The sequence below is a fragment of the Nannobrachium achirus genome, assembly GCF_963921795.1.
Source record: "Nannobrachium achirus genome assembly, chromosome: 9".
NCBI lineage: Eukaryota > Metazoa > Chordata > Actinopteri > Myctophiformes > Myctophidae > Nannobrachium > Nannobrachium achirus.
The window spans coordinates 38,015,528-38,027,152 of record NC_137818.1 but is presented as its reverse complement, the minus strand read 5'-3'; the positions used below and the strand labels follow the sequence as shown (position 1 = coordinate 38,027,152).

At 43.9% G+C, this 11,625-nt stretch overlaps 1 protein-coding gene across 1 annotated transcript; it reads left to right on the top strand.

The window, feature by feature from the left end:
- Positions 1 to 314: 314 nt before the first annotated feature.
- olfml3a (olfactomedin-like 3a) lies at positions 315 to 10,355 on the top strand (the record flags this gene model as incomplete). Its single annotated transcript, XM_080733594.1, has 3 exons — positions 315 to 428; positions 3,285 to 3,618; positions 9,571 to 10,355. The coding sequence occupies 3 exons, from the start codon at positions 315 to 317 to the stop codon at positions 10,353 to 10,355; spliced, it is 1,233 nt and encodes a 410-aa protein (XP_080589720.1).
- Between the last annotated feature and the right edge of the window lie 1,270 nt (positions 10,356 to 11,625).

The window sequence follows — 11,625 nt, the reverse complement described above, 5'->3', positions numbered from 1 at the left end:
AGCACACACACAAGGACTATAGAGTACTAAAGAGCACGTTTATTCATTGAGGACGGCGAGAGGCACTCAAAGGCTCCTCCCTGGAGTTTGTGAAAACATTCCAGCAAAGTGAGCGCAGCCAAAAGAATTAGAAACAGCAGAAGTGGCCTCTCACTCCCTCTGTCCCACTCACCTCTTTGTGTATACACACACTCAGAGAGCAGCACTCTGGACACACCGCGTTCTACACAAACACTCATAGCTGGAGCAACAGCTGTAAGGAGACCAAGTCACTGCGGAGAGGACCAGAGCTGGACAGATCATTCCTGTCCACCATGAGGCTGCTCATTGTCCTCTTTGTGTCCTCGGTCTGGGCTCTCACTGAGGCACAACATAATTACTACCAAGGACTAATGGATTACCTGGAGAACCGAATGCTGGCCATTGAGGTAAGACACAGTGCCCAGTTAGAATGACGTCAGTTGTAGACCCTGACTGATGCCAGATTTTTGGGTCGGATGCCAATCCCGATTTTGGAGAGTACTAGACCACTGATTTACAATGTGTTGATTTTGGTGCAATGTTTTCTTTTCTAATCTATTTAGCAAAACATGATTAAAGTTTATCTTTGAGAACATTTAAATTATAAGCAAACACTTAAATAAAAATAAATAAAAATGATAGATGCTGTTTTTAAGTATTTATGCTAAACTTGAACATATGAAAATGTTTACATAAAATTTTACTTTAATTATACAATGAACAAGCAAACAAGTAAATATAAAATACACATACACTGAACTTTATTTTATCTAACCACTTAAGCCCTGTTCTCAGATTAGTCAACTCAATATACAAGTTTAGAATGCATGTCGTCACAATGCCTGGACACCAGGCTTAAAGTGGATAAACATCAGGACACAGCTGCAAAATGGCCATGTCTTAAAAAAAAGTAAAATAATGGCCATTTCGCTATGTATCGGCCAGACAATATATTGGTCGGGCTCCATTCAATTGAATCTACTTTATTTGGAGTCATTTGTGAGAATGGAAGGGAATCATTTCCATGCTTGAAAACTCGGTTACGGATTTGAGAAATAATAGACTCATTGTCTCAGATTAAGTGTAATGATGTTTGAATAATGACACAGAACAGCCGAGATCTCTTCAGACTTAACTTTCCGTACATCCTGCATGCCAGGTTTATTCCCTTTCCTGAATTTAAAGTCTTGACCAAAGCAATACCAATTTGCCCATCTCATTAAATTCACCAGGGCCTCAGGGAGAATAAGAGGGAGAACATCAGCTGATGGCTTGCAGGCCGTTCTTCTGCATTCCCCTTCTCATATCACACTCAATTTCCACCAGGCACCCAACATTACAGTTGTTACCAGCATGCCATGATGTTGGAACGCTGATCCTTAACAGCACTGACAACAATGTCACACAAATCCACAGCTTCTATGCACGGGCTGAATGAAAACCTATTACAAAAGAGTGCCTCAGGGAGGGAACAAATTACCAGTTTTTGTTTGTATTTTTCTATGACAGTATTCAAGAGGGAACGTTATGAGACATGACATCCATTTCATGGAATGGAGACTGTCATGAATTTGTTGACTGGGTATTAGAAAGGATCTCATTGCTATGGATTATACATGATGAGAAAACCCATGAGGCTCCTCACCTTTATGCAATGCTAGAGCTCATAGTCTAAAGAAAGACTTTTGAAATAAAGACAAAAGCAGATATTTGAAGAAAAGAAGAAAATAAATAACTATTTCCTATGAAAAGCCATTTAGAAACAGATTTTCCTCTACAAAATATATATCATGTGTGTGTGATTGTGCACTGTACGGGGTGTTGTTTTGAAAAGAGCCCCTAGGCTGTACTGCATATTCACAATGTACACATACCATTCAGAATAATTATTTTTGCTTTGAACCCTCCTTGATGTACTGTGTACCGTACACTTGGGTGTACTCCAGAAATAAGAAATCTTGAAACAATTATTCAAATGAAATGAATATCCTATTTACAGCGGAACGCTTCCCACCTCATCCCATGTGGTATCTCACCAGTCTCATTCCCATGACGCCGAATTGACTTCTGCAATGCTTCAGTATGAGAGCAGGACAATCCATCAAAAGTTTTTCGCCGTCTCTGACGTTTTCAATTCGACATCAGACCTACAGCAAGCAAAGAAAGAAGTAAATTAAAGTTAAACAGAGGAGGGGAAATCAGTTATCACCACTCTCTTCCTAAATAATTCACCTGTCAGTTTCACTCTGTCAGTCACTGCGCTGACAAACACAGCGCTTCTGTTTTAGATTATGAGATGAAGTTAGAAAACCTACAATTGTGCTCGTCATGATGAAACCGCATCTGTGAGAAAACATGCTATAATACATCCATTATGGTGGATAACTGATGTATAAAAATACAAAAATATTTAAATAATGCAGGGGTCTTCAACAGGGGGTCCGGGACCCCTAGGGGGTCCTCAGAGTTACTACAGTGGGTCCTCCAAACCTTCCAATCCTTGTTATATTAACTTGAACCCTAGTGTCCATATTCTGAGAACTGTAGCCAAAAATAGCAGATCTAAAAGCTCACAACGCCTCACGCTGTGAGGCATTGTGAGATTGTAGATCGGCTATTTTTCAGCAAAGAGGTTTGGTGTAGAGGGGAAAAGAGCAGACTATAAATACAGAGTAAAAGATCAAGTTTATTAGGTAATGACGGCTCAAGTGGTTAAATATCTGAAAACACAAATTTACATGAATCCAAAATACACTGATGATTGTGCTGTCAAACGATGAAACTATATGGAATCTATGAAAAGGTTGTGGGGGTCCCTGCTTCATCTCTCTCTCAACTAAGGGGTACTTGGCCTGAAAACGTTGAAGACCCCTGATTTAACGGCATAGTTCAAGAGACATATTTTACTGGCCAGAGAACTGAGAGAAGTAGAGCCTTGCTTCTCAACCCTTTTCATTTCAAGGACCTGGATAAGGATGTGCATTAGGCGAAGGACCGCCATTTAAAAGATCTATTTTAATCTTTGGGACCCCAATCTAAACTGTAAAATAGTGCAAATGGAACCATATGGCTTTCTCTCAGAGTTACAGCCCCGTGACGGTTCCAATTGGTTCCTATCAATCATTTAGCTGGGGTCTCCCCCCTGGAACCCCCTCAATGTCACCCGGGGTCCCCATGCAGTGCCTACGTTGAGCAGCAGTGAAGTAAAGCAAAACTGAAAAACAACTATCCTGTCTCGATATCGTGTGTGTTATTTTGTACAGGATCGCATGGAGCTGTGGCATGCGCAGTTCCATCGTTACCATGCGGAGCTGCAGGAATTCAAGAAGCTGACCGCCGACATCATGGACGGGCTGGGCAAAGGGCACGGCTCCCTGCGCCTGGACCTGGAGGGCGCTGCGGTGCGGGTCAACCGCGTGGAGCGTGAGATGGACTACCTGGAGACCAACACCTCCCCGAGGGCCTGCGCCAACCAGGCGGACAAGGTGCTGGAGCAGGGGGCCTGGACTGAGGGAGGAAGGAGGGGGGACGAGGACGAAGAGGAGGAGGAGGAGACGGAGGAGGTGGCGTGGGAGGAGGTGCAGTCCAGTGTCTCTGGTGAGCAGTGAAACCAATTTAAAGATGGGGTTTATGGTTCTTTGAAGTGAGCCGGATCTCTGGGATCCGTTCCTTTCAAAGAGCTGTTCAAAAGACTCGTTTTAGTTACTAGTTACTTTGTAGATTTTGATTAAAATTACAAATCAATTCAACCATATACATTTCTACCATTTGAAAATAGCCGAAATACAAGCTCACCGAACAAGTATAGACAGGCCTAAATCTATAGCCTACTTGTTTGGCTCGATTTGGTGAGTTGTGTTTTCCGACGTGCAAATTTCCAAACTCTCATTCGGTCCAATGCTTTTCAGAAGTCGCGAGGGATATCATTTTATGGTCGAAAAGGACCTTTTGACCGAAATCTTCGGGGTTAAAGGGCTGACCATACTTCGACTGAAACCGCCGTTTTCGGTCAAAAGGTCCTTTTCTACCATGAAATTATATCCCTCGGGACTTCTGAAAAGCATTGGACCAAACGAGAGTTCGGAAATTTGCACATCGGAAAACACAACTCACCGAACATTTCGGTCGAAGTATGGAGAGGCCTTGAAGGTGACTTCATACCAATTTTGAAGGAGGCTAGGGATTTGCACTCCTTTAAGGCTTGCGGAAGGACATTCCACATGTTTTAGCTTGAAAATGAATTAGAGCCTTATAGTGTTAAATCTAGGAAATCTTTTTCACATTTTATTTTATTATTTTAAGTACTGAACAGTGCTAGTAGTACATTATCAAAGACCTCTGAAAACATACAGTAGGCCTTTCCATTTATGGATGAGCAATGACATTATTGATTGATACTGTGTACATTACACTACAGCTTCTGCTTTATGAGGCACTCTAGATTAGCTACAGTAGTTTAGCATGCTACATTTCAATTAGCTAAAACCGCTAAGACAGCTGCTTTCAGAAATGTCCATAAAAAACATACCGCTATGTTTTTGTTTCCAATTCTTCCTCACCTTTTTTCTTCTTGTGGCTCGATTGCCTGATAGATCTTTTCATTCCCAGCACTGAGTAGATGATGTTCCAGATCATGCAATTAACACACCTGTGTGACCCCTCACACCTGCTAGTAGCCTACTGTAGTAGCCTGATTTCAGACTCAAACAGAGAGTGGGCAGGTCTATGGGCTGGAGCCAGGCAACTACTAATAGTATGACAGTGGCTGTGCTCTCAATCATAAATACTCAACAGATTAGACCTCAACTCAACTGTCAAATTGAAGACAGCAGCATAATAGAGAATGCAGATAACCTCAGGGAGGGGGGGGGGGGAACTCACCCTCTCCAGTGATGATGTCACATTGACAGAAGTCCATGACCATCACTTTAGCTTTTTCAACATTCAAGAGGGGCAACAGGATTCCAGTATGTACAATTTCTGGAATTGACATATTGGGTACAATGTGGTTTCTTTGTCTGTAAAACCTACAAAAAAACCTGTGGTACAGAATAGGCTATACAGTTGACGCAAGCATGTGTTCTGTCCATTTATTAAACTTAAGATAACATCGATCCGATCCGTCTTGAGCCCTTGACTATAGAGATAATGTGTAGGCTACCGATTTACGTGATGTTTGACAACATTGGAGTAATATATAAAAAATCACACTCGTGTGAACTGAGCGGTGGTGTGTGTGTGTGTGTGTGTGTGTGTGTGTGTGTGTGTGTGTGTGTGTGTGTGTGTGTGTGTGTGTGTGTGTGTGTGTGTGCCCCCTGTGTGTGTGTGTGTGTGTGTGTGTGTGTGTGTGTGTGTGTGTGTGTGTGTGTGTGTGTGTGTGTGTGTGTGTGCCCCCTGTGTGTGTTTGTGTGTGAGTGTGCCTGGCCTATGCCTGGCCTATCCTGAACAACAGCGCCCCTCCCTTAACATGTGTGGTCAGAAAAGGTTACTGCAGGCTACATACCCGGAGACAGACAGACAGACAGACAAACAGACAAACAGACAGACAGACCCACACACACGGCCACGTATAGGAGCGTTGTGACCACCGCTCAAAAAGGTATTTCAAAAATCCTGGTGGCGATAATCATCCAATGTTAATTGGTGGCATTTCTTTCTCGGCCTATAGTGGGAATGTGCGTGCAAACTTTCACAGAAATCGCACACTGTGTTTGGTTCAAAAAGGAGAACTCCTGCAAACTTTGGAAGACAATCTTAGCCAATCAGGATGGAATATGAAAACATTTAATACCTGTTTGGTTTAAAGAGAGTCACAAAATGTGTTTTGCAAAAATCTGCCTCCTGGCGCTATAAGAGGCCCATGGATGCCAGAGGTCATACAATAGTGCAAAACATAGTCTCAGGCTCTCATGCCTTCGGACTAATGAAATGGCTCTTACGCTACTAAAACCCCAGCTGCATCAACTTCTGTAGATTCCATTACTTTTTTAGTTTTCCAATCATTTTGCGCAAACAGCACATATGGTGAGTTGCTGTATTGTGCAGTTTAGTCCTACACATTCTCACTCTCATCTGTCCATGCGATCATCATAAGTGGACTTGAGGCCTGTGAGGCACCTGGGTGGCATGATGCAGGGCGACAGGGGTCACCTGTCAGGTGAACAAGTGGCCGCGTTGAGCGGTGCTTCTGCCGACTCAGCCCTGGTTGAGTTGCATACCAATAGGCAGAGAATCGTCACCACATCCTTGTCGACATGAAATGCGACAGGGCGTCTCATTGTTCCAAACATCTGATGCATGGTGAAATCCATCGCAACTCATCACCCGTTTTAACACAGCAGGTATGAGACTGCGTTTAGTCAACATACTGTACATATACGTAATTAATTTCTTTGCCCTACAACTTTGGATGAGGATTTTACCATACAGTATTTTTCTCCATTTTGAAGCCTTTATTGATTGGACAGTAGACTGACAGGAAATGGGGAGAGAGATGGGGAGTGACACGCAGCAAAGGTCGTTGGGATCGGGATTCGAACCCGCGACACGCTGTCAAGGCATCATCAGAGATTATGTGGTGTACCGTATGTGCCGGTCCAGGCACTGGTTATCAAGCGGCCCCTTGATAATAGAATCTGACTTGACTTGCACATTCTTAATGTTTTATTTTTTGTGTTGTTATATACAGTATAAGATTATAGGGCTCTATTATGATCCAGGTCTTATGCCTTATGCCTTAAAGGGCCTACACCATGAATTTTCATTTTTCCAATTTTTATGTATTTTCTTGGTGTCCCACCAGCAACTTCTATCCTCACAAAGTCCTATTTCTGACCATTGTGTCTTTCTCAGTTTATGGGCAGATCTATGTTAGCATGTCTCAGAACGGTCCTGATTGTGAAATGTCAGATTTGTGATGTCACAAGGCCTGAGAAGGAGGCAGGAGGAGCTGGGAGAGGGTTGGGGAGGGGTGGGCAGGCCTGAGAAGGAGGCAGGAGGAGCTGGGAGAGGGTTGGGGAGGGGTGGGCAGGCCTGCTGAGCAGGAGGTGGGGAGGAGTGTGGGGCCAAATCTGGCTCAATAGCGCAGTCCTCCACTCAGGACAAGGTGGTACTGCAGCTGAAAATGCTCTGAAAGCCAGGCAGAAATGACAGGGGCTCTGTATTCAGGAGTGGTAATTTAGCCTCAAACCTTTTCAAAAACGTTTTTGGGACACAAACAGTGTTATATAAATTATTTTTAAATGCATGGTGTAGGACCTTTAACTTCTTTGCCTTTTTTTTACTATTTTGAAAAACTTTTTTAAATACTTCAAATGCTGATCTACATCTGCACGTTGTGAGCTTGCAGATCAGCTATTTGAAATATAAAAAAAAAATATGTCTATATAGTAAAAAAAGGCAAAGAAGTTAAGGCATAAAGCATAAGACCTGGATCATAATAGAGCCCATGTCTTAAATATGTGCAGCACACTATAGTAAGGAGTGCAAAGATGTAGAGGACTGGTCCTACCATACTGCTCCGTTTAGTTTGTATCTCTGTCATAGATAGACTGACTGATCCACTGTTTGACGTCACTTGCTTTGGCTGCATGTTCCACTTTATGTGAATTTGGACAGATATGTGGGGGCGTTGTCATGTAAATTCACAGGCAGATTTTTGTTCCCAGTCCACCCCTGCAGAGCGCTGGCAGAGTCACAGAGCATGTTACTATATTTACTGATTCACTGAGATCTGCGCCATCCCTTTGCAGTGTCGTGCTGTCCCAGAGAAGCAATTCTCTGGAAAAATGGGTCCAATCACAGTGTTTTTACAAGTTGTTTTGTGGAGACGTATTCCGAGTCAATGGCCCATGTTTTCCAGGAGACTCAGGTTTGATTTTTTATTAGAAGTGCTCTGCTCTGCTCTCCTGTTTGTGCAGTTTGAGCACACAATTGTCTTTAGTTTTATAGCCTTGTGGTCCCCAGGCCAGGCAGGCTGTTTGAACTCGGATAGGGTGGTCTGCCAGGGCCGCTTAAGTTGTGGGTTGCAGGCAGACATCAGAATGCGAGGAAGCTGGGGGGAATAGCATTATTGAGAAACGACCGGTCAATTAAAAGTACATATTGTTTAAGTTGGCTTTTGAAATAGCATCATCCCCAACTGAAATTAAAACACATAATTACCCTTTTGCATGTAGTCAACTTTGCAAACCATCTCTGTTGATACAGAGCAAATGCTTTACCACATAGTATTATGCCTTGAATCTCCTCTCAAATTCACTGTCTTATTTCTGTAGAGCAGAACAGGGATCTGGTCTGCAGGTCAATGCTTTTAGTCTCAGAGCTCATGTTCAAGGGAGTGAGTGTGCTAGCTGTTTACAGTAGATATTGTCAGTAATTTGAACAGATACGCAATCCACTCTACTGCATTGCAGTATCTATAGGTAGGCCTATTGCTCTTCTATATGCGTTGCGGCATTCCTACTTTTTATTTCATTTAGCAAAGTGATTCAATTTGCCATAGACTGGTTTAAATAGCATGTTTTAATTTAAGCTTACAAGATCTGTTCTGCATATTAAGGTCTCATATTAAAAATCACACCCGTGTGAACTGAGCGGTGGTCAAACCCCCCCCCCCCTCCCTTCCCCCCTGTGTGTGTGTGTGTGTGTGTGTGTGTGTGTGTGTGTGTGTGTGTGTGTGTGTCTCTGGCCTGGCCTGAACAACAGCACCCCTCCCTTAACATGTGTGGTCATAAAAGGTACTGCAGGGCAGGCTACATACAGACACGCACACACGCACACACACACACACACACGCATACACACACGGCCACGTATAGGAGACGGTGTAACCACCGCTCAAAAACATGACCCAGACGGGCAGCAGCACATGCATGCTAATGCATATGACACCAAGTTGGCAGAGAATGGAGCATGTAAGATCATTCTATCTACGCATACCTCTGTGTTTACTTGTATGTTTATATCCCGTCTGTTTACAAACACACTGAGGCTGTATTATCATCATGTGTCATCTGCAGGGGTGTCGCACCAAATTCTAGGCCCTGGGAGAAATAGGAGTTATACAAGCTCACAGCGCGGCACTCGATGCTGCGCTGCGAGCTTGTAGATCTGCTATTTTGAAAAAATGTTGAAAAAAGTCTTTGAATATTTCAAAATTTTCTAAGGGTTTTTGAAAAACCTACGTTTTTATGTCAGTGGTGCTCAAACTGTTTCACGTGAAGGACCCCCAAAATGATATGTATTTGGCCACGGACCCCCATCTCAAAATATTTAGTTCCAGAGACCCCCCGGGAAGCAAAATTTGAGTTACAAATGTTCGCTTAAAAAAATACATATATTCAAAGATTTGCACACATTTTCAAGACTTTTCAAAAATAGCAGATCTACAAGCTCGCAGCGCGGCACTCAGTGGCGCGCTGTGAGCTTGTATATCTGCTATTTTTCAATAATTAAGGCCCCCATCCACCTTGGGCCCTAGTAACTCAGTCCCACTTTTCCCCCCCTTGTGACGCCCCTGTGTGTCATGTGGCCTGTTTTCTCTTTCAGACTGCGAGGACATCGTCTCCAGCATCAGATCAGTAAAGATCCTGAAGCGAGTGGGCAGCCCCAAGGGCCTGTGGATCAGGGACCCCAGGTCCTCCAAGGTGTACGTCTTCAATGGCACCGCGGCAGACACTTTATACCAATTCAGCTCTGTGCTGGACTTCTCCAGCTCTCTGGGGGTCAACCACAGCACGCAGATCCGGCTGCCCTCACTATGGAGCGGCCCTGGTAGTGCTGTTTACAACGGCTATCTGTACTACATACAGCAAGAGGCCAACACTGAGATCCAGGTGGTCAAATACGACCTTCGGAGCAGTACGGTGACAGACAGCGCCATTCTCCCCGTGGACAGCAGCGCTCCTGTTTACAGCCTCAACCCAGAGACCACCGCAGAGCTGGCAGCCGACGACGAGGGCCTCTGGCTTTTGTACGCCAGCGGAGAGGATGAACCCAACATCCACCTCGCTAAGATGGACCCCGCCACTCTCGATATAGAGGAAATGTGGGACACCCGTTGCCCACGGGAGAATGCGGAGGCGGCCTTCATCGCCTGCGGTACCGTGTACGTGGTGTACAACACCCGGCTGGCCAGCCGCTCCCGCGTGGAGTGCGTGTTTGACGTCAATGGCGTGATGCTCAGCGAGGAGGCTCCGCTCCTCTACTTCCCCAGGAGGTACGGAGCCCATGCAAGCCTGAAGTACAACCCTGATGAGAAACAGCTGTATGGCTGGGACGATGGCTACCAGATCCTATACAGACTGACCATGAAAAGGAAACTCCTTGTTTGACCTATGGAGAGTGATGGATGCTCCGCGGGCAACTACATACGTTTAATTTATACACTGTCATACATTGGAGTCGCTTGCAGATCCACTAGCTTGTGACTGTGAGCTAATGGATCGACTAGCTAAAGATCGACTATTTCGGCACACGACTCAATTGTACGAAGAAGTATAAATGGATCACTTAACACAGCAGAAATTTTGACAGGTAAATGCAGCTGGGGTAATAATGGTGTTGGTTTGTTTCTTTGAGGTGTTTCTGTGTGCCTGGAGCTGTCCATGCTGGAACACACAGTAACACATCTGCAATTAATTAACATCATTACAGGTACCTTCTAGCGTCAGCTTTGTTTACCTGTCAAAATGTCTGCTGTGAAATGGAGGAGTAAAGGAGTAGATAATGAATGTTTATTCCAAGTATGACAAGATTCGAAGCCTACGGTGTAAAATTCTGTGTAAAACTAACTCTGAGACTTTAAAGGGGCCACACCATACATTTCTTTTATTTTTTCATGTGTATTTTTCCACCCAAAAAAATAATACAACTCATTAACTCTAAGCCTTGGTTTTCATTTGAGTGGGTGTGTCAGAATGGTTCTCTCCTGAAAAGTGGACTGGTGTGATGTCACCCCAGGGCCCATTTCCATAATACCACCCCTCCACTTCAGTTTCCTGGCAACTGAAAAGAAGGGGGCGATACTTTTGGGGTGGATTATATTGAGACTATATGAGGTGGAACCATGAGGTAAAGTGGTGCTAAAATTGGAACAATACAGAGACGATTACAATTGTCTCTACATGGTTCTCACCGTGGTTCTCTAATATTCTCTGTATCGTTCCAATTTTAGCCCAAAGACAGCGCCCCGTTGCCAACAAAGGGCATTTTGGTATTGCATCTGAAACGGCTTGGAATTAGAGACAGACAGTACATGAAATTTCAATATCCGAGTGGTTGCTGAGGCTAAAACTTGTATAAAACCGTATTATGGACCAATATTTATATAAAATATTTGTTTTGAAAAGCATGGTGTGGCCCCTTTAAAATGGGACCCCAACATTTTGATACTTTCAGAATTGTAATAAAATGACACTCCAGATGTTGCAGAATACAATAATTTCGCACGTCTCATATATACTGTTGATCAAAAATACATCTAACTATTCATTTACCGAATGTCTGTCCGTCCGCCGTCTGTCTGCATGCTGACATCACTGATACTACACAGTGTCGCCACCATGGTAACAATGCCCAATTGACATCAACAAAGCCCGACTG